This window comes from Patella vulgata, chromosome 3 (assembly GCF_932274485.2).
Source record: "Patella vulgata chromosome 3, xgPatVulg1.2, whole genome shotgun sequence".
NCBI lineage: Eukaryota > Metazoa > Mollusca > Gastropoda > Patellidae > Patella > Patella vulgata.
In genome coordinates, this window is record NC_065881.2 from 47,825,597 (window position 1) to 47,851,277 (window position 25,681).

General features: G+C 33.9%; 1 protein-coding gene across 2 annotated transcripts in view; it reads left to right on the top strand.

Moving 5' to 3' along the window:
- Nucleotides 1-25,681, top strand: part of LOC126815620 (potassium voltage-gated channel subfamily H member 6) — a 190,476-nt gene that overhangs the window by 128,951 nt on the left and 35,844 nt on the right. For both annotated transcript variants that reach the window (XM_050541349.2, XM_050541350.2), the window contains one exon: nt 20,767-20,880. In XM_050541349.2, the coding sequence (XP_050397306.2) occupies nt 20,767-20,880 (114 nt within the window). The remainder of the gene's footprint in view (nt 1-20,766; nt 20,881-25,681) is intronic.

The window sequence follows — 25,681 nt, forward strand, 5'->3', positions numbered from 1 at the left end:
AAATCATATAATACTACTTAATAATCTACAAACCTACAAGCTAAAATTAACTATATCCGAATCTATATATTGTTTTTTTTAATCGTGTATTATATAGATCGTTTACCTTTCGGTTTATAAAATAGGTATATAATCCCGGTCTTTAAATCCAATTCCATGCGATTAAACCATGCTTTAATTACGGTTCGTTACATACATGACTCCTTATAATATTCTGTTTTTATTTTAAATCGAATACATAATTTGAAACCGATATGTATGTCGAGTTCAAATTTCGTAATGGCATAAAAAAGTAAAAATTATAATTGCTATACTCATTCGTTGAAGGAGCATGGTGGGTATTGTTTTATTCCTTTACAGACATGTCAAAAAATCCCAACATCGCAATGATTAGGGAAAATTGTCGTTTGTCGGACAGTTATAAGGCAAAGGGGCAGATTTGATGTGTATGTGTTGTTTTAGTGAATGTTGAGTCAGTAGTTTGTGTCATAGCCGGTCAACTTTCTACTAAACCGATTTAGTTCATTTAAAGTTTAAGAAATTGCTTTTAATCCGATTCAATCCAAATAACGAAGAAGTTGATGACATTATATCACTTTAAAATAATTACCTATTCCCACTTGTGCCAGTAAAGATAGATCTAATTATTGCATGAACAGTTCTAAATATTACTAATTCAATTCTTGAAATTGAATTAATCATTCTCATTTATACATCATCTTCATCTTAATTTATAATTTGAACATGTTGATATGACAACCGTGTTACTCATGTCACTGGGGATTTTATTTAAGATTCTTAACTTGACATCAAGATGTATTAAATCGGAATAGATTTATTTGTTTATTGCTGAAAAACTATTATCATTTGTATTGACGGTTTTTCAAATACAAATATGTGTGTATAAAGGATATAAACTGCCATGTGGAAATTGCACAAAATAAATATAAAGTTAGGTCTGAAAATCGTGGGGTAATCGTGGTGATCTTATCAGGTCGCATCATATAATGAGGTCAGTCGTAGCAATCGTGTTGATCGTATCGAAACGTATCCGAACTTATCTGGACTTACCAGATAGTGGACTCAACAAGGACAATCCTATCGTAACACATCGCACGACAGTTGGAACCTAGCAGTAGTTAAATATCGACACGGGTGCACACTTGGTTAAATACAGATACACATTCTAACTTGGATAAATACAGATACCCGTTCTAATTTAGGTAAATACAGATACACGTTCTAATTAGTTAAATACAGATACCCGTTCTAACTTGGATAAATACAGATACACGTTCTAACTTGGGTGAATACAGATACCCATTCTAACTTGGACGAATACAGATACCCATTCTAACTTGGACGAATACAGATACCCATTCTAACTTGGATAAATGAAATACGTTCTAGGGTGGTTAAATAAAAATGAAATGAAATGCGGTTTAAAGTCTTACCTTTCTGCCCTGACGGGCAAACAGATACACGTTCTAACTTGGTTAAATACGGATCAGTTTTCATGTAGAACTTCAAAAAGGGAATCTATAAAAGACAGTTATCTTTATGGGATCTACACCTGAACGCAATCATTCCAAATACTTTACTATTAATACATCTATTGTACATTATAAATTGTATAGAATATAATAGTATTAAACAAATAGAGCTTTACAATATTGAAAAACATGGGGAATAGCACTTTAATATGAAATGATACATGATCCTCGAGCTGTTGAAATGGTTTTGAAAGTACTTCCCGTTGCTATGCACTTTTTCGAACCAAAAGACATTTGTCAACGATTAGCAGCATTTCATTGTAATGACATCGCTTATTGGATTTTTCACAGTTTTATCACGAAATGATCAATTTACATTTCTAGTTCTATAACATGTTCGCAGTTAGGTGAAATTCGATTAATCAAAATTCACAAGTGTTGTGGATGTGTAGCAATAAAGCTAAATAAGATTTATTAAAACAACAAGGATAAAAATGTACAATTGGGTCGTTCCATGTCAAGTGGACCAAATTTCGGAAAGTTGAGAACATGACCCCCTCCAAAGAAATTATAAAACATTTATGTTATATTATACGGCCTTAAACTAACAAATCCAAAATGGACATTTCATAATGTTGTCATTAATTCTTATCCATTCCCTAAGTTTATTTTCTTTTCAACTTTCACACATTTATGTCTATATGTATATTTGTTGTGCACAGCTAGAATCTGAATATCTTCTAAAATTGATCAGAATCGCTTGGGAATTGACGGTGGCGACACATATCTGAACAGAAATGTTTTTATAAATGCTAAGACACAACAATTCTTCGGTTCCTTTGGAAACTTGATACCGCACAAAAATCCGAATACATCGATCAGCAAATTTGTGTTAAAGATTTTTTATGTGGACAGTCTTCTTTACAATTTCTGTAGATCAATCAGGCTGATAAAACCTGCTTTGAGCTTATTAGGGTATTAATCAGTAATAACATTGAACTTATTATATAATATATGACAAATAGAACCACATAAAGATGACTTGAACAGCGGTATAACGGAATTAGCAGTAATGAGGTGTTATTCATTAGTTCAAATGGCGGAACGGTAAAGTTAATTACTTGACCAAAATCCTTTTGATGTTCGGTCACGATCTAACATGATGGCAATGATTTCCGTTACGCGGACAACTTCATTAAGGACTACACTATTTGGCGAGTACCTCGTTCAGCTTTATGATATTAAATATTACATGGTTTTATATTGATAGCACGGTTTACTTAAGTAATACAGATTAATAAACTCCATGGTTATCCTGATTAATTTCTTGAAATCTATTACATTGTATTTGCACAGACGGCATTGAGAAAAATATTTAATCAAAAACAAATATTTCTCGAGGTCACCGTATTGTCCAATTCCCGTTTGTTTCCACGCAAATCCCAAACCAATCTAACCATCAGAATAATCAGTGATGTTTTTCAATGATGACAGTATATCAACATAATGTAAGAAGGCATCCTTGAAGAGGAGAATATTTCTTGGGGTCAATATAAGTCTTCGATACCTATTGCTAAGACGTAAACCAACACAGTTCATGTAGACCAATGGGTCTAGGAATTGTAACCTTCTCTGAAATAAAACAGCAAATATTCAGGAATCAGCTGACGCAGACATTGGCCTTAGCCAACGGACATGGCCTACATCTGTTCAGGGTCGACCTATTGTCTTTAACAACATCGCCCGCCTAAACTAAAAAAGGTGTAAAGCTTAACATCTCGTCAACACAATATTTCGATCATTTTGAGACTAATATAATATGGTTATTTCCATTTCTATATAATTTTGCCTTCACAGCAGTGTTTCCACCTACATTTCTTCAAAGTTGTGGCTTCAATTGTTCATTTACGTGCGCATCAATGCTCCCCTCCGCCGCCATTAACAAGTTCGAACCTGACTTTTAAAATCACGAACGCCGGAATTTGAACATAGGACATTCTAATTGATAGGCCAGTGCACTACTTCTCGCTTATTCCCCTTCTCCATAGATTAAAAAAAGAGATTTTGAAATTTTATTGTTCCCTGTATCTTAAGTGGCTGAACTTCGTAGATGAATTCAGCATTTGCTCAAATAAACCGTTGCGTACTCCAGTATTATATATCCTTTAATTTCATTGATATAGCGTTATGGGCTAAGAAAACCATAATCTATAAATGCCATCTTTCGGTACCAATCCACATACGAAACTGATATTCTAGCCCATTTACGCTAGTGTCCATTTACATTAGTGTCCATTAAATGATAAAGTATAAAGGAATTAAGGAAGCCGTAAAAAAGTTTTCTCTCCACTTAATGTAAGGATCAAAGCAATAATATGTTGCACTTGAGAACAATAAATGCATTTTATTATATTTTTATGACATAAATAAACGTCGGTCGGTCATTTTCACTTAAGATCAAATGGAACAATAATTGATGCAGGTAGTCCTATAGCAAGTTAAATTTATAATTGTATTATCTGCCCTTGTGTGAATGTGGTTAAAAGTTTAGTCAACTGTGTATGCAAAGCTAAGCCAGTCTAGAGAGTCACTGGCTAGCATTGCTTTGAAAAGGTGAATAAATGTTTGAGGGTAACAGAATATCGCGGTGTTTCTTTTCTCTTTGTCTGGCGTTCATGGATGTTTCTGGCATTGTCTAAATTCTCTTACTTTATACTATATTAAAACTTGGCAGATAAAAGTTTGTCTGGTCATGGTCGGTGTCGAACACTGAGGCTGCTGCTTACTGTCGTTTCTTTTACGACAGTTCATGCTCTTCTTATCAGTTGTGTCTGGTATTCTCCCACGTTTGACATCTAAATTATTATGTGAACTCAGTATGAATAATTGTGCTTCTACTTAGCCTTAACAGTAGAAATTGAAAAATTGTGACATTTCTACATCAAATTTAGAGTTACCGTCCTTCTTACGAGCAACCATAAATTATACACTCAGTAAGTTACTGACAGCAGGATATATAACCAAATGTCATTATCATATGATTGTAATTTTCATGTTTATTGGCCTATCTTTATAACCCTTGGGGATATGAACTGCATATAGTAAATATTTTTTGGTAAAATTGTGAGTTTAACGCCTTGTCAAGAACTCAATTATTTTACATTCTAGAATGATAATTACATTTAATCAGTATCTGCTTTGTTGGTTTCTTTTAGGCTAAAAATTGAGTATAGTCCCTGGGCGATCTGACTAATGATGACACAACACTGATACTTTTTGGGCAAACAAATCGATAATTAGATATATGATCATATGGTCTAACTTCAGAGTTATATTTTGTGTTGTAACTGTTATCACGTAACATAAAATTATTTTGTTTTGTTGAACTAAGATCTTCAATTTCAAAGTAAACGGAAGTTTGGGTTTTTTAAAAGATACACTTTATCATCATGCAAAAGACGTATTGCCCAAAAGCTAGAATATGGTCTGATAAAAGAAATAATTGACAGACTGTATTAAGTTATATAGATCTGTTTCATGTTAACAAGACGTGGCTTTCTTTGGTGTTTTTATATTTTAGACAAGCATGTACTACGCTAACAATGGGTGATGGAAATGGTAGCGACAGATTCCAATTAATCTCATGGAGTAGCAAATACCACAATTTATACTTCAATTACGACCTTCTGTTCCCATTACTATGTCTTGTCACGAGATTAGTAAGGGAATCTTATACTCTTGAATCGTAAACGTATTGTTGCAATAGAATTCAAGCTGTCATTAGGGCAGTTTATCTTAAAGATGTTTATAGACAATAGTTCAGGATTAGACTTTGAGCTTAATTGGGGTAGAAGCCATATAGGAATTAGACGTTTATTAATACCTATATGTAACACAGGTGATTAGTGGATTAGAGAGAGCGAGAGAAAGAGAGAGAGAGAGCGAGCAGTTTTTTTAAAAAAAGAGGACCCGGAGAGAGCACATATACCTTGTCACGTATGGGGCAATGGTTTATTTATTTTACCACCTCTTTAGATTCCGTTTCATTGGTCATTCTTGCGGTCAAAACCATTTGTATACAAAACACAGTATGCCTATAACCCTCTACTTAGCGATGTGTATTCTATGATTATTGATAGCTATAAAACACGATATGAAATAATAAGATGAAGGTCAGAAGTAAACTGACTATTAATCAGATATGATCTAAAACAGGTAAATATTGGCAGTACTAAGATGGGATGTAAGTGTTATTAACATTGGAGACATTGATCGTGACTTTTTACAATACCAGAAGCCAGTTGAACTGACCTAATTAATCCTCTGTTGATAGCAAATGGCATTAACCGGATCTCTTTCCGCAACAATGGAATCGAAAGAAAGCGGAGTCGACGAAAGCGATATTCATTAGTTAATCACAGTTAATTCCTTAGATTCTTAGTTAACTTCGAGGGGTTTAGTATGGTTGAAAGCCATGCCTGTGTAAACGTCGAGATGATTCTGAAAAGAAATCTTTATTTTCTTCTTCGTGGTCCTCAATACGTGTAATCTGTTATTCTAGAGATAAGAGTGTAAGAACGTCTAGACGCTGTACTTGTATTGAATGATACCTATTATATCCAGAAGTCTTCCACGACAACTTCATACAACAACAGGTCACTCATCAAAACCTACCCTCAGCAGTTCAAATACCACGATATTTCTATCCAGATATCAATCAGTTCATTGCACGTTGGGGTCTTGTAGTGATGGACAGTTTTGCTGAATATCATACAATATTTGTGAAATGAAAAGCTCAATTTCTCACACAACGAGGAAAATTTAGGTGGCACTTTTGTGGTTAAAACCACAAGCTCAAGACTTCACCGTTCCACAGAGAATTACACACACGGCATAAAACTGCCAGAATAGGGGTTATATAACGTGTAAGACCAAAATCCAAAGAACTTGGCTCAAAAGTCGATCAATTCTATCTTCGGTTAAGACGATATAAAGTTTATATTGGTTTCTATTGATTTCGCACCGCCATCTGTATTTCTCTTAGACAAATATAGGAATAACAATTGTGCTTTTGCTGTCTTTTTGGCACATGCCAGCCGAGTCTCGTGATATCTTTTTTTATACTATTAGCGGTCTTTACATTCATATATCTTTTACTATTGAACTATGTCCGGCTAAATGTACCTTTAACTAACAACAAGTATTTGTATAGGACTGAATATATGCATTAGATCATGGAGATTATTTTTGCAGCACCATTCTTTTTATTACTAAGTCGCTTAGAAAGTGTCATATCTGTCTAGTTATCGTGGCACGGTGTAACTGCCGTCATCATTCGCCGAGAACGCAAACAAAAACTTGAAGAACTCACAAATTACTTAGTGTATTAAATTTGTTTGGCTGAGTTTACGAATTACTTTCTGACATTTTGTCTATGGATCATTACACTTTGTGTGGATAATTTGTTTCGATGTCTTGTCGCTAAAGGACAAAAGTTGATTGTAAAATCATAAGGGGTTATAATGTAACATTTACCGAAAGTTTAAAGTAACACCGAAACTAGATTAAAACAATAATAATACAATATGGAGCGATATCAGAATCAGGTCCAACAATTTTTTATATTTTAAACCCGATCCCACTCCAGTAGATTGTGTACTGTAAATAAGTAACTGAAACAGACTACTGAGATGTTAAAAACATTAAAACACTCTACACAGTAATCAAATAAGCATAACGCTTTTTACCCTGCATCTATACGTAAATCGGGGAGTTGAATGGCCGCTTTAGATCATAAGGTCTGTCTTTTGGTCAAGTAGCGTGATTTCAATTCCATGACCAACCTCGTGGTTTTCCCCGGGTCCTCAGTCTGGTGAATATTTGTCAATTTAATGTCATTAAAGTAGTCGACGGTCTATATATAATCCGGGTCAGGCTAAACGCCCTCTACTTATTATCATAGAGGGATATAGCCAATTTCAAATTTTCTGAACTTAGAAGTCGTTGGCTTGAAATAAATATCCAACCCAACAATGTTCTACAACAGTGTTTTCAACAAAAGACATGACACCCGCTTTGGTGTGATAATTACTATGGAAGTGTAATTTATAAAACATCCTTGAGGTGTAATGCTTAATCTATACCCACGGGTGTAAAATACTCATCCAAATGTGGTGTATCAGGCAGGTTACACTACTGGGAGTGACAACTAGTTTCCACCTGAATTGGTGTAATGTTATACACTAGTTGGGTGTTATTATATTATTTATTTATTTGGATACATCTACATACTTTACTTAATTTACTTAGTTTACTTCTTTATTTAAGTCATTTCGTTACAAATACATTTGTAATTGAAATATCTATAAATTGTAGTAAAACAAATGCCAAGAAAGCAATTTAAGAGAGAGAAAGTGAATGTTAAAGATGAATATCTTAATTGTATTGTAACTTTCTTTATTCGACATACATATTTCTTGTCCCACTTGATAAATAATGTAAATCGTAAGAAGGTTGTCTTTGATGTGTTACTTTGAGCCATGGGATTTTCTTCTCTTCTGACATTTAGAAAAACAAATATCAAATAAAACATTTATGCTTATTGATTGTTTAATCACCCTACACATTTCACACTCTGACAGTTCATATATATATATATATATATATATGTATGTATGTGAGACGTTTTGTTCATGAGAAATCTTTTAGCATATCTAATTTGTTTTTATCCACAATGTATTTTTGGATCTGTGCTTAAATAGACGTAAGATATGTTATATTAGTAAAGATGCGTATTGTTGGTTCAGTCAAATTAATGCCACGTGGTCATGAGAAGAACATCTGATGACACTTGCAGAATGCGGGACTTAAAGGGTACATAAGATGGGCGAGAAAACTTTTCGGTATGTATAGCCAATAGTTACCATATCCACTTTACGGCAAGTTTACGCCAATCTGATCAAAATTAATTCAGCTATCTTCACTCAAAGTCACAAAACGAGACCTCCCACAAAAACACTCTTAATCCCCTCAGACGCCAGTGACGTCACAGTGACCGAATGCAAATTTGGAATGTATATTCCTTAATTACCTGTATACAGCCGGCGTGTGTATTCATCAACGCCTGGCTGATTCCTTAATCCACTAATTAAATAAAACAATTGGCTACGGAATAATTTGTTTTGTAATTTATTTTAATTTAAGATCCAATTTAGAGTTTGTTTTATAATGTCCCAGCCCGACCTGTCTTCTCACGACAGCGATTTTAAAGTGACTTTTTGATAGAGTCCATCTACCATCATGTACAGTCCAAACGATTCGAGATACATTTCCCTCAGAAGAGTTTTGTGGTTTTAATTTTCCCGAGTAAAACAGTACAGGAGTAAAAAGATGTGATCATGCAAAATGTATCATAAAATTCAAACATGATTGAACCGGCGCCTTTCTTTCTGCATGTGGATTGGACTTCATTACTCTGAAATAGACCGTAAAAATGAAATACGAAAAAATATCACAATATACTTATAGGAATTAACGGTACAAATAAATTTTATTGGTAACCATCTAAATCGAATAACAGATTGAGAAGGGGCATCTAACTATCTGTGTGTATTAATAATAATATAACAAGTGTAGTGTCGTTAATATCTGTCATTAATCAATCCGACTAAAGTTGCACAGATATGGGGTCATAAATTAATTTACACCCCGATGTGGGATTAAACGCTGATTAGGTAATTATCTTTTTTTACGCCCGCCAGATCTAAGACATCACTCTAGGTGAAACGTGTGCGTAATACCCACGAACGAACGAACGAAACAAGTTACGGGGGAACTTTTCTACAAACATTTCGCCACACCACAATTAATCGTTGAATCGTACACACGTTAATTGTATAGAATAATTTAGTTTTACTCATCAATTGTTTATAATCATTATTTACCCAATTTTATCGGTGTGTTTGTAATAAACTAGCCTCGTATCATTTGTTGATTGGCGTTTAGACAACATTTAATTGACTTGATATGAAATCTGAATATAAATTATTCGATGGATAAACGTATGTTATTGGATTAGGTTTTAATGTCTAACATCGTTTAACCTCTTTATAAAAAAGGGTATTTTACAATTACAGTTACAGTTTAATCACTCACCAAACGGCATCAGGAACTCCACTTATAATCAGGTGTATTTTATATTCATGTCCATGAATCCCATGCAATTGTCGCGCCAAAAGTTAACCTTAGTTACTACGCCCGTAGTATGCATGGGACCGTACATGGTAATAAGATTCCCAGCTTTGATTGGCTGAGGAATGAGGGCGATCTGTTGTTATCAATAGTCATCGGAAAATTCCATATTCGCTGTGAATTTCATATGGAGTTACGATAAAAGTTGTTCTTTGTGTATAGAAATGGTTATTATTATTATTATATATAGCTAATAATGAATATATCGACAAGTGACTGGCACCATTTGTATTTCTGTACTTATAGAGAATAGTTTGGGATATCAAGTATTACGGGGTTATCCAAATTACCGATAAATGCGCTTATTGCTTGGATTGTCTTCATTTGCCAAGTGACCTATTTAAATAATGGCAGCTTAAATGGATCTGCGGCATTTAAAATTCACTCTAAAATATTCCAATCACAAATGTCTAATCTATAACAATGCAAGGCGATAATTCGGTGATTATGATAAGGCCAGTCATGCATGTATGTTAATTAGACCGTCAACAAACACTTGTAAACTGGTGGTATGTATAGACAGTGATATATTGTACAGGCAGTGATATATGGTAGGCCTATAAATAATGTATATACTATGTGTAGTCCCTGTGACGTCACCAGCCAGTCAACCAGATTAAGGTCGTAATTGAAAAATTGAAAAGCGTGTTGGGGTGTCGGATACTTAAACGTTAATAGCTGAATGAATTTTCATCAGATTGGTCTGAACTTGCCGTAAAGTGGATATGGTTATACGCACCGAAGGGTTTTCTCGCCCGTCTTATGTGTCCTTTAAGTAGATTTGTGTGCTTGGGGAAACTGGAGATGCCTTTACATTTGTTAAGCTACGGGGGAGACACACCTTTGTTTTTAGCTGAATCATGCGAGTAAACATCCAATATTCTATGTTTCTCTGCTATCAAGATCTTTCAACATTTTCTCTTTTTTGTCACATGGGGTGGGACTAATTTTAATCATAATAAAAGTCAAGCATCACTTATTCTTTGTAATGAGCTGATTATTATTATAAACAATCGTAAAAAGAATACCGCATATAAACAATTTGCTTTATTCGGTGGTGGTGATAATTTTACGTGCTTAAGAATGGGTGCCTTTCATTGAGGAAAAACGGAACTGTCAATCCAAAACCAGCGAAGGAAACTTTAGGGTCTGCGATACTTCACTTGTTCTTAATTCTATATAGAACCTGAAAACCTTTTTTCATTTCAGGAATTCGCATATTTTGCTGACAAACATTTGAATTTTACACTTTTGTAAGAAATAAATTTTGATCACCTTAAGTTACACATACTTAGTTAGTAGTATTGGCGTGGGGATACATTCTAGTTAGTAGTATTGGCGTGGGGATAAATTCTAGTTAGTAGTATTGGCGTGGGGATAAATTCTAGGAGTGTGGTGTTTTTACTGTGTGAATCCCAATATTACATGAAAACACTAAACCCTGTGTGCTACAGATAGGATGTAAAATTATTTAACCGTATGTTTACTGTGAAAGTTATTTCCTGCTGGTTATTCTCCTGTTACTATATGAGATAAATTGACTTGCTGACATCGACCCCATGTCTCTTGATCAGAAATGCCTTAAACGGAAATAAGTGAAACGTGTGATTGATAAGCATTGAAGGTGATAAACTTGAAACCGCCATCAAATACATATCTTCTCTCTAATGACGTTCCTCCCGCTGTATTACACTTCAAAAGGTTTGTTTGGGCTATCTTGCAAGCTTTTCAAAGTCATCATTCCTTGTCCGATAGCCTGGAAATTACTAAGACTAAAAGTCGAGATAACCACCAACATGCTTCACTAGGTTGGATTAGTTTTCTTCATTCGCACATCTCTCTGTCGATTGGAAACCAATGATTTTGCCACATGTTAGGTTATTTCCTGTCAATGTTGTTCAACACTAGAAGAGAACTCGCGTCTCGAGTTCATCAATTTCTGACACCCTTTCCCATTTAAATGTTTGCTTGATCTCTCCAACTGTTTCACTGACCCTATTTGGTTTTCAGTTTCAATCTAAGATTCAATTTATGTGTTTATTTTAAGAGATTTCTCCAGAACATACATTACCGTGGAAACATACATCCTAATGGAACGTATACAAACGTCGATGCTATTTTAGTCTACAACATTATCAATTACTAACCATCCATTTTGTATGTCATCTATATGATCAACGACTGGATTACATAAAAACATCCTACCAAGGTTACGTTAAGGATAAATATAATTGGGGGGGGGGCGAGAGTGGTTAGTACGTGTCTAAACATGATTTGTATATAATTTTCCAAGAGAGAAACATGAACTATTAAATCCACAATATTTCAGACAAGAAGGCAAACACACTCAAAAAAAGTAGAGTTGGTTTAAACACCCATATGTTCTAACGTAAGCAATGGCCCTTTCAAGTTCACTTCACTTACTATTGATTTTAAACGACCATCTTTAACGTCTTACTTGTTACACGCCCGTCGAAGACTGAAGGATCATTGAACTCAAGATGGGTTTCTATCTTCTGATCATTTTCATTTCCTTATATTTGTACAGTTTATGAAATGAGAATGGTTATATTGACATACTGGTGTGTTATGGTTTTGAATGTATTATTAGGATACAGGGGAGGACCACTCCTCCGGTGAAAACACCATCTGAGTAAAGATCTAACAGCATAAAGAATTCCTCGTTATGTGAACACCCCAACAAAAAAGTGGAACCTAGAAAGAGAACGCAATAATATTTCGTGCACGACACCCATCACTATAACTGGGAAAATAGTCCAAGCTTCAAATTCGAACGGTAACCTCCGAGCAGTGTCCCCAGCCATGTTGTTAAATATACAAACAGAGCAAGCATTGTGAGAATCACAGATAAAGGCGGCTATATGATCAGATACAAATATTATGCTTCATACAACAAAGATAAATTACACAATATATATATATATATATATATATTACATACACCATTACATATTACCATTTCAATATACAGTGACATGTGAAGAATAATTTTCTATTTGTTAATGGGGTTTTTTCACGTCAAATTTAAAACGAGACGATCAATATTTTCCTTTTCAATGCCTATTTTATGGGTTAGTTTAATGACACGGGTTTAATTATCATGGTTTACAATGTAACGCATGGTAAGATTTACACTAGCAGTTTTTATGTGGTTCCGTTAAATCTTGTTTTAACCATTGCGATATACAGTTACAGCAGTTAATGGTGGCATGCTTTGTAATGAATACTTTTATTTTCTAGTCAACAAACCTTTATACACGGTGAATCGTTTTTTGTCCTGACGAAAAGATATTTTCATGTTAAAGGAAGCAACTTAAACATGAAGATCTGTCAAGAAATTCTTTTTGTAATTCAAGATCTCCTTCACATTACTGTGGCGTGTTATAATTGTTAGTTAGATCTGATATGATTTTCTATTCACCAAAGTCGGGTTATCTTCTTTTTTTTTCCTTTTCCTGTTGGGTGGTTGCAAGAAGGGATAAACCTAGCTATCATCAACCAGTACTCACCCGGAACGTTAACCAGTGGTTAAATCATCAGGGAAGTGTTCTGTGGACATATCCACGTGAGCCATAATATTTACAACCCTACTGTCAATAGAACTGGGTCATCTGAAAATGGATTGTTCTTGTGTCAGTGTCATAGATAATTCCCTAAATGTTGTCTTGTTATTCATTGTACATTAAATACTGTAAAGTATTTATTATTTACTTCCTAACATTTCTAGTTTAACTTCTGATTAAAGTTCCTGAAGGTTAGGCTGATTCGGACTGTTGTAAATACTGACATTTCAGTGTTGGAATTTGTCTGCAGAAAGCATGGTGATCGTTTAAAGATACATTAGTTAAGAGTTTAATAAAGAGTTGGCCATTCTTGCTATAATAATTCAAATATATACGATAAATAAAGAAAATTTCAGTCAAATTACTTTATTCTGAACGGAGAAGTTACTGTTGGAAGTTTGGACTATAAATGGCATCAACTGTCTCCGCGCTGTCTCCGAGAACTGCCGATCGTTTGATTAACAGACGATAATTCCACCAACATATTCTTGGTTCTCAATGGTATACGGTACCCTCGATTGGCAGGCCTTTCATCGGCAATCTCCGGTAGTGACGACAGTGACTAACGGTAATCGTTAGCTTGTTCAGCCAGTTATTGATTTAATTATTAAATGAACGACTGTATGAACGACCTCTGAGGGTCTACAGAGCTTGTCATGTAAATAAAGGTCTAATTAATAATTTCTATAATATCTGAAGTCTAACGAAAGATTGTAATTTCTAATAGTTATGTTCGGCGAAATACGTCAGAATTCTCAATCAAATGGCAATCTCTAGCGCTGGTTATTCCCGTCTACACCGATAGTATTTATTGCGCATGCTCTCCAGATAAGAATATGGCGTCACCGTTTGACATGACTTGTGGAATATGTCTAGCCTCGTTCTTCAAGCCCCTTGTTACAAATGGCACTAAAACGCATTGTGGTACACGATTCGTGTACCAATGGTAAAATGTTTATTTTGACTTAAATATTGAATATCAGTAGCCGATCTTTTCCTGGTAATATCACAGCATCGATGTTGATTTAAATTGACAAATAATTCGTGTTTTCAATGTCGAAGACTTTGGATTTTATTGAGTTAGAGATTTAGCTACTTTAACTAATGTATCTTTAACAATAAACACATTTATTTGTTGCTTTACCTAATATTCCGCTATAGTATGGTGTAGTTCAGTCAGTATGTTCCAACTAAATCGGTACTTTTATACTATTGCCTGCACTTACTTTGTACTATCAAATGGGAAACCAGTGGTTGGTTTTGTACTACTGCTAATAGAACTCGAGCTTAACAGAGAAAGATACATAGAAATTTAACACCCACTTAACACAAACTAAGTCATTTCTGGAATGGCCTAGACATGCAGTATATTCATAATTCAACAATTCTTTAACAGTGGGAAAAACAATATTCAAACAATGAAGCCTGGAGAAAACCTATAATGTCGGACAGGCGAACCTACTTCTTTTCAAGTAAAAGTGATGGGATTGAAACCAGAATACCGTAACAAACCACATAAAGATCTAACGTGCAAGCTCAGACCACCCGAGTCCCGATTCACGTTGAGTGGTTAAATTGTGATTGTATTCCTGACAATACATATAGTGTACCATCGATAATAAAAATTGATAAAAATGGTAAGTATATCTAAAAATGAAATAATTAGTGTAATATAGCGAAGTTGAGCATCGGAACTCTCCAGATTGACCGTAGCTCCTATATCAGTACAAATTAACTGCCCTGAAAGAATAAATCCTCTCTTTCCCATGCATGGAATCCGAGGATAGATTCCATTTCTGACATCCCATCAGACGAACAATCAATTCAATGAATTATTTAGTCAAATGGAAACATTGAAAGTAGACTATCTACTTTTGGGCATTGTCATGTTTTAGAATATCGTCTTACTGTAAGTTGAGGCAATGCTTTCACCAAGGGGTAACAAATCCAGGGAAAACCGATGATTCTTCGAGGGACAATGATCTTGTTGATAGCAGAATTTTTAATTGTTAGGCTGCTTTCATGTCTGTCAAGAAATCCTTGAACCTCGGTTTTAATGAGTTCTGTTTTGAGCCACTAAATGCAAGCAGTTATTAATGTCAGCTCCAGAGGCAGTGCCAAAACATTTCACAGATGACCCTTGGTTGATGAATTTTTCAAATAAGAAGTCATTCCCATACTATGAGTTTGATATGTGGCAACAATGATGAAGACGCAGCTGTCAATTTTGCCTGGCCAGATTCCTAGCCCGAAGTCAACTGACAATACACTGTGTAGATAATGAAGTAAGTAGGTTTACGTGTTTATAGCAAGGGTTTTGATGACTAGAGGATATTGTTCGTCTATACATCTTGGTGGACTTGACCCGGAGCTAAGAAGTGCAAGGCGTGTACCTGGATGGTTCTCGTTGTTAAGGGAGTGTTATGGCAGTTATTATGAATTACTACCACCAATAAATCAATATGTTTTTGTTTTCCCCACCATCCTGTATTACATTGATAGATCTTATTTTAGAGAAGACCAATAGATCTTGGCGGGGAAAAACAACACTTATCACATAGATAACTAGAATAAAATCTTTTGTCTAGTCTATTTGATGTTTGCCAGCTATTGTGCTGGGATTTTATAACTTATTGTGTATGACCTGCTGATAACATTGCGCATGCGATCTATTTCAATCTATTGTATCAGAACGAAGCTATGTGGTACATGTTTGAAAACTTGTTCACTAAAATGTAATAACGTCTTTGCTTTCGTGTAATTTACATTAGGGCAATTTTTAACATGACTCTTCATCTTTCCTACAGGCTAAAATCTGTCTTTGCGAATTAATGGTGCACTATTTTTTGTCGATGTGATTTGTTTTTACGTACCTATTATTTCTGTTTCTTTATTTGATGGTTCCGCCAAATTTAATGTTTCTTCAAAGTGTGCCCCAGAATTATATTCCTATTCCAGATGATTATTCCAGATCTAGAAGATTTATTCATGTACTGTCGGATCACAAGTGAATATTAGATCATATGTCACCTTTCGCAGCAACATGAACTCCAATTCAAGTCATCTCTGGTATGGCAATAAATCTTTATTGGAGAAGTAATACGTTAAGTATAGCGTTTAAGAGAATATAATTCGCTGTATCCAGTATTCGTCATGCCCAGGATTTTTTTATTTCTGACACTTGAGGAATATATTTCAGTTCTTATAACCCTCTACTTTTTTGCAAGATATTTCTGTCTTTCTGAAAGGAACGATGCCCTTGGCATTTTATGCCATGTATACTATTTATATCATGTTACAAGCTGCGATGCGATGCTCGTGACATACTTCTCACATCTTTAGAGCTGGTGTTGTTGTTTAACTTCAACCTTTCTTTTATAATTTTATATATAGATCTTTACGATTTAAAAAAAAACGTGGGGGTGATATCCTTTTGGCCGATGTCTAGATCATAATAAGCCTTTTACAGTCAGAATATCCTTAGTCAAATCCAAATACCTTTCCCTAATATAATTTAAATAAAAAATTGTAAAAGATGGACAGAGTAGTTGTATTGTGGAAGATGCCGGGCTTAGTAATAGACAGAAATGATAGATTTGGGCCGTAGCAAAACGAGCGTGTTTCTATCAGCTGCATAATTCCCCTATTAACTATAGACTGTATGTGTTTTTAGAATGCAGGATTATAAGCTCGGTCGCAGAAGCTTTTACACTAGTTCAATGTTTCTTTAATATATAGAGCTTCATGAAAGCGATTGATATGAAACCCTCTTTTAAAAAATGATGTAGAGAAATGCGTTAATAGATTTACAGCTACGAAAACTGACGTAGTTCATTTTGTCAATGCTTTTTTCCCGTAAATCCTTCAAAAGGCTTTGGGAAAAAAGGTTCTGAATGTTAGCTTTATTTGGATAACATAATTAAATTTTCAACAAGTAAATCAACAATATGCATCTCCACGGTGTTTATCTTCATTGACAGATTCTTGTTTTCTTTCTTTATTTTTTGTTATTTTCCCCTGTGTGTACCATCCAATCGCTTCAAGTGCACCTCCAAAATAAACTTCTTGGTTATCTTTGCTACTTGTCAATGCCTATGATAATATTGACGAAGTTTCTTTTTGTGGTGCTGACAATTTTGAAAGCATTTACGCAACTTTACAGTGTGAATAACAAACTAAGATATAATTAGGTGTTGGTTGGAACCACACGATCTGGTTTAATTCAAGAATGCCGAAAGCCACGAGAGCTCTATACATTGAACAAACACTTTATCTTAAAGAGGCAACATGAACACAATTTCCTATGTAACTTTGATTGCGCTTTATTGATATTCGCTCTCTGTGGATAGTTATCGAATGGACAGCGCCATTAGTAGCGGATTTTCCTAAGGTCAATCTTACTTTAAGTGATGTGGCCTGCAGCTAACTAGGAAGGGCTTTCCAAGTGATTGTTCATCGGTTTATTTCTGGTCCTATATTAAATCAGTTGTTGACATATGTTGAGCTCATATTGAAACATGACGCTAAATTAAATAAATCTTAAACTGCTTTTAGCTGTAATGTAACATTAACCAATGCGGCTTTTATTGAAATTTGCCCGCAAGTGAATTACTGCCGACAGGAGCCGAATTGATAAAACTTCATTCTATTTCCTCAATCTATACTGCAATGCTGCAGGGGAATTAAATCATGAAACTGTTCTACGCGGTTTAACACATATATAATGTTAAATTGTATTTCAAAGCCAAGATATTTCATTAAAAGAGACAGGAAATAGAAACTTTTTATATAGGTGGATAATAGCTTAAAATTGTCCTGGAATCTCTTTTGGTTGAATTCATGTTTTATTACAACTTGTTGAAAGTGTCATTCAGTGTAAACTGATTTTGTGAAGCGTGTATAGTATAAAATTTTTAATGACATCGTTTTCTGCAGAAGATAAAGAAATATGTTTCGGTGATCGGAATATTATTATCCCAGCTCTCGAGAACTTTCAAGTTGGTAAGTTGCATAGCAAAAGAGACACCGAACAAAATATTAAAGGACCCCCATATACAGTATAAATTTACAATTCGTGTACGAAGTTATAACATTTTTTGGTGGAATTACTATTCCATTGTTATCAAATAAAGAAGGCAGAACGTAACGTAATTGTATAACACCTGATACTGTTTGTTGTTTGGGGAGTTTACATAGCTAAAACGTTGCACCTTTCTTCCTATATTTTACGCTAATATTTCATTTCTGGAATCTTCAAAATCAATTTTAACTTTAGTGATGAAAAACTATGTTTACACTTAAGAGTATAATTCAGTGATGCGGTCGTAACCGTTTATATTGAACTAAATGTTGACCAAAAAATAAATTACAAACTACTCCAGGATAAACTCCGGGCTGTTCACTTATATATGCATACGCCAAAATTAATGTGGGTCTGTTTATATACCTTATATCCCACATTATGATATGATAACCTTCTGTCCTTTCCTAATTGTAGATTTAGATTATATATCGACACTATATCAATCAACAATAGATATTGGACTCTTCTAACTTTGGAGAGTACGTGGTCACAGAATTTCAATTATATAATCATATATTGTGATCAAAACAGTTTTGAGCACCTCAATTAGCTTATCGCGAGAGAATAGCCATATTCATTGACAATCGAAAAGTATCGTAAGCTAATATTTCATCGTTCTGATACTAGAGACTAGTGCTGTTGAGAAAGATTCATTTAATAACGTAATGTATCGCAAGTGTGCCTCGGGGACTTAACGGGTGTTAAAGGAAATCAGACTGGTGCCAATGTTATCACCTTCTGAAATATGTTACTCTATTCATATGTCGAGCTCTTGTTAGATACCATTAGTGATAACAGCTTGGTGCTTAATATCTACAGTAAAGATTTTTTTGTCTCCCGGCTAGGAAATGGCATTTAAGAATATAAAATGATCTATATATATATATAAATATATGTGTATATATATATACATGTGTATAAATATCCTAAAATCAATATCTCTTTTTGTGAAATGTAACCTAAATGTTGCTAGGGATGGAAAGAGAGATCTTAAATCGAACAATTACTTGTTGATAATAAATGTATGGTACGGAATTGAATAGCAGTATATACCTTTGAAAGAAATGGTTTCTATGGGACAAGGGAGCTGTATTCCTGTAGGTAATGTCTACGTTAAAAAAACCACACCAATGGAAATGCTTAAAATTATTAATCTTAAACATACATTATGCAAGAGCTAAATCTGCCTATTGCAGGTCTTTCTTTAGGCCTGAAATTTATCTAAATTATTAATTAGACATTAATTAACTTATCCAGACCATAATCAACTCTCGGTGTCATCGGTAGCCTGCGATATTTACTGGATTAAATAATGAAATGGATAATCGAGACTACGTTTTTATCGTACCGACTTTAGTAAAGATGAACGAGGCTGGTCCGAAAATTCAATCGCTACATTCTCGGTTCAGAGTGGATCAATTTGACTGAAATTTTCAGCAAATTCCTTTTACATTATCTAGTTTTTAACTATTATAGTGAGAACTATCAGCTCTTCCATAATGTATCTTTACACGCACAATTGTTAATTGGACAATTGTGCGTTCCTTCTTGATTTGAATAATACTTTGATCAAATAACGTCTGCATAATAATATGTTTTCAGTGAAAGACGAACGCCGAGATGTAAAACGGAAGCCATTGAAAACGTATATATGTTAATCGCATTCTGTGTTGTTAGAAATGTTTAGAATTGTTACAGTATATAAAGCATTCTATGATTTTCTCAAAGACTCTTCGGATATTCCTGACATTCCTTAAATTGACCTTAAATAGAAATATTGCACGATTAACGAGATAACATTTGAATAATGATTGAAAACTACCTCGCTGTACAACGCTGATCACAAGACTATCCATTAAATCGTCTGAGATAAAATAGTTTTTTTGACTTGTAATTTGACTTTTTAAAAGGTAGGGAATACATTACAGTGAGTTGATCAAATCGTGAAACAGTGTGATCAAGATAACATGTCAAATGGTATTTATTTTAATGTACACACAGACAGACAATGTGTTCTTTGTTTCATCCAGTTTTACGGAGAAGAGAAAAGGATATAAATATCTCGAAATATGGTTCCTCGATTTTTCCGGAAAAACGAAATAATAGCCTACTGTGGAATTTTTTTTGGCGCTTTCAATGTTTTATTTTCTCTATCTTTTGAAACTTTTCGATCTTCGTGGTTAACCTTTGAGATTTTAACTTAAATCAATTGAAAGAAAATATTTGTGGAAAGTAAATTCCAAAAGTCAGAGGTATTTTCAATTTTCTCGTTGTAATATGACATGCTGGAAAGCAATTCAGTAATCCCGTATAATTGAATTAAAGTCTCTATACGTCATGTTTACTTATATTACAGGCGAAAAGTAAGATCATCATGTTGAAGGTCCTAAGAGAATTCCGGGGTCGCTCACAGACCAGACCTATAGCAGAGAAAACGGCCAAGATGAAGATGGATAAAGATAAAGACGAGGTTTGTAAAGATTTAATCACTTTTAAAGGGACATTTTCAATCATTACAATAAGGATTTTTGCGCCTTTTTACTTCTTGAAAGCAGTTATAGTTTATGCTATGTAAGGACTCTTTAAACGATTGTATTGTCAGCAATGGATTGGCTGATTTGTTTCGAATATCGAATATAAATTAATTTGGACATTCCGGGCGTAAGTATGTTTAATACTATTTTAAATTTGTATGATTGTCTACTGATCGGCACAAATGCGCGATTCTACGTTGTTATTTTTTGCCCAAATGATATAAAGTTGGTCATCTCCGGACCGGAAGTTCCACGGGATATGCTTTGTCTAATAAGGAACGTCACATATTTGTAGTATGATCGATCGATGTTCTCGAAAATAATGCTATGCATCTCTAAATTCTATGCTGTTTGTAAATTCTATTATAAAATACATATTTTGTGTATGTACAAAATTGTCAAGTAAACACACATGGCTGATAAAAAAAACAGCACAGATTCATTTAACTCAGTTTATGCAGGATTTACCTCACTTGATTTGTATTAATTCCATCTTGCAGAGGATGGGGACGATTTTAAATAATTAGATTCGATCATCCAGTCCATCCTTATTGCCGACATAGACTGAACCCGTTGTCACGATATCGGTTTATTGATCGCGACTACGTATAAAACGCAAGCGTTAACTCGAGTTACTATAGTTTCGTCAGATAAAATATGAATATACATGTCTATTTCTTAAAATTTTAATTATTGTTTTTTAATTAATTATTACTAAAATGTATTTATGAGTAAAGATACTTACGTTAATAGACATGATTCGAGATGTCAACAATTTGTACAGATGATGTATGCCATCAAAGCGTAGTTATGCCCATAATATAGTATGTATATGATATAAGCAATTACAAACAAATAATGAAGGAAAATACCAGAAAAATCACTAACCTGGTCTACATGTCAAAATTAGATTGCAGCATTTATCGAACAGTCCTATTTTGAATCTCATCATTTTAAGCAAAAATTAAACATTATATATTTCGATCGAACAGTTTGTAATTGATGTACATTTAGTGCAGTCTGTTATAATGTCTGTGGTAAGGTACTAATCGGTTTATATTGTGGAGAATGATGATGATGATGATGATGATGATGATTATACATTTTTATAAAGCACAACTGCTACATAAATGTGCTCATGTGCACTTTACAAAGACATGTAATAGATCAAGACAATATTATATTTACATAATAAAAAGAGATAACAAAGAGCATACGTGATAAAATATATAATTACAAGTTGTGATTTAGATAAAATTACATGTAATTAGAAATAAAAATAGCTCTGGATAATCTATATAAAAGTATCACTGTGTAAAACCGTTTTTAAATAAATATGTCTTCAGTTTAGTTTTAAAAGTAGCAATAGAACTAGAATTTGAATTGTTAATTCATTCCATAACCATCGTGCATGTAAATACAATGACCGGTTACCATATGATGATAATTATAAGGGCGTATGTATAAGATATCAATATCTATATACTAAATATAATTACAATGATTAAACCTATATAAAATAAACCAAACTATACCTGCTACTTAAAGGGGCATTATAGGAGATTAGATAAAGAGTTGACAGTTCTCGCTATAACGGTTAAAAAATAGATAACGTAAATAGAATATGCTGAAAATTTATCGGTAATTGCCCCACTCTGGACCGAGATATTAGGTAATGAATTTTAGGCTAGCCTCGATCATCTTTACTAAAGTCGGTACGATAAAAACGTAGTCTCGATTATCCATTTCATTATTGAATCCAGTAAATATCGCAGGTTACCGATGACACCGAGAGTTGATTATGGTCTGGATAAGTTAATTAATGTCTAATTAATAATTTAGATAACATTTGAGGCCTAAAGAAAGACCTGCAATAGGCAGATTTAGCTTACATAATGTATGTTTAAACAGGCATTATGCAAGAGCTAAATCTGTCTATTGCATGTCTTTCTTTGGGCCTCAAATGTTACATTGGTTAGGCATTTATTAACATGACAAGACTATAATCAATTCTCGGTTCCATCGGATGTTTAAACAGCCATTATGCAAGAGCTAAATCTGCCTATTGCATGTCATTCTTTAGGCCTCAAATGTTACATTGATTAGACATTTATTAACATGACAAGACTATATAATCAATTCTCGGTTCCGTCGGATGCGTCCGATTGTAAGTAAATAAGAACGGTTCGACCATTAAAAAAATTGGTTTAACAATGATGAAGCCCCGAACACCCAGTACGGTAGTTACAGTCCGTGCACACATCTTGTCAAACCTCAGAATAAAGTAATGTGAATGCAATTTTGAATATATTAATTTTGTATTATCTATTTTTGAACTATTCTAGCAAGAACAGCCAGCTATTTATCTAAATCCTACATAATGCTTCTTTAACGAATCGCTCTTAATCGGGTGTATGTATGTTAGATCTATTTACCAATTCCACCTGCAGATTTTCTCTAGGTCACGAGATGTAAACTGGGCTGGCGCTAACCCTAACCCAAGACCTAGCCCTAAGCCTTACTCTAAACCTAACCCACCATCCTCGGCAACAGTCACGTGCCGTAATCCTATTTACATTTCGTGGCCTTGAGGAAATCTGCAGGTGGAATTGGTAAATAGATTTAACATACAAACGCCCTTTTAAGTGATTTTCGACGCGTTTATAACGAACGCTCATAAGATAAAGTATCTTACTATTATTATTATAAGAAGTTGAAATAATGAAAATCCAATGACTCGCGTTGAAAAGTATGCAAGACCAGCGCGTTTGTCCCTAAATAACCTGGTGTGTATCTGTTGACTCTCGGGGTTCACTGCTCTGTAAGATTTTGACACTTTCATGGCCCTAAATGGTCTCCAAATAGGAGGCGGTGCGATATTCGTATAAGTCCACCAGTGACATGATGTGCATTTAGTGAAACTGCCCCTCTCTCTCTCTCTCTCTCCCTCTCTCCATATAAATATAAACTGTATCAAAGTGGTTTAAATTACCACACATAATATTATATAGATCAACGCTTGCTATGTTTACAGACTCTATATCTAATACCCTATTGTTATCTTTTTATAATTCCTTTTAACAGATCGAAGAAAGTATTGATCAGTAATTATTACTTTATTTTATCTCGTCATGTTGAGCTCTCGGCTTTTATTTTCACTGTTGTTCTTTCTTTTATGTGTTTATTTTTTATCACACGGAAACTGTTTTCTTTTTCTTTTTAAATAAATATAATTCCGAACGGAAATGCCTGCAGTGAGCACGACATTTTGAATGCAGCTTAATTAATAATTTGTGGGGGCTGCCCTTTATGAGGTGGAAACACCCAAACCACTTAACTAGATAAACATTGCATAATGTATAACCTGAAATTGAATACTAAGAATTGCGGAAAACTAATACGAGTATTATGAACAATATCAAGGACCACCTTATTTTCTTTATTCTCTTATATGTCCTTATCAGGCTTCCCAAACCCGGTTAAATTTAAAGGAATTGATTGATATTTGATTTAAACAGTATACTTGTTACATACAATATATGGTAAATTATATAAATTAGTTGATATTTAACGTTAATAAAGGTGAAATACGACGTAAAACGCAAATAAAAACTAATCACAAATATTTTTATAAATCGATTCGTTAATAAATAGAGAATCTCCTACGAGTCTTTTTTGATGTCAAAAAATATCAACACAAGTCGATAAAGTAAAAAAACGAGGCTCTGCCGAGCGTTGATATTTTTTGATATAAAAAAATACGAGTAGGAGATTTTATTCATCACCCAACCCTTTCTTACATACACAAATAAATAAATATAATTCTTTGCTATAGATTTCACTTTTACTGAATCTGATTACATTACGGCGTAGTATTTTGACAACAATTCATTCAACCATTGCAAAGTCCTTTATATTGACCCAGTGTTTCCATCAAGGTCAATTAAATAAAGATAGTTCATTTTTAATTAAAAAAAAGAAGTTACTTTTAACAAAAAATGAAGTGTTCTTTGAAAATAAAAAAGTAGTTCCTTTTCAACTGACCAATCAAATTCATGTAAAGCGATATCTGCTAAGAAGATATCGCAGTAGATTATGAAATTTATCACACAAGCGATATTTACTGTAGAATGTATTATTGGGTGATAAACGATCTTTTATGGGCGCTGGTCTATTTAAACAAACTTAAAAACTAGTTACTAAAAATTTCCAATAAGATAAACACGCGTATACAAATAAACGGTTAAGATGCTACCATTGATTCTTATCAAGTATTAAGACATTTCTGTTCAATGATAGTAATAAATGTTGAGATCAATGGACAAAATAAATATACCCATAAACTAATCGAATAATCACACTACGGTTTTCGATATTCTGATGAAATATAGATTACATATCGATTTCAAGATAGATGTATATTTCACTAGACCCCACCCTAATTCGATTTTGTCTTTCACTTTTAATTCGTTTTTAGAAACTCAACAGTCGAGTGCTAAATATACACACTCTCAAATGAAAGAGTGTATCGAAGAATTCCGTAATTTCACCTTTCATTTTTCATTTCCCTATTTCACCTTTATTACCATATATTGTATGTAATAAGTACTGTTTAAATCAAATATCAATCAATTCCTTTAAATTTAACCGGGGTTTGGGAAGCCTGATAAGGACATATAAGAGAATAAAGAAAATAAGATGGTCCTTGATATTGTTCATAATACTCGTATTAGTCTT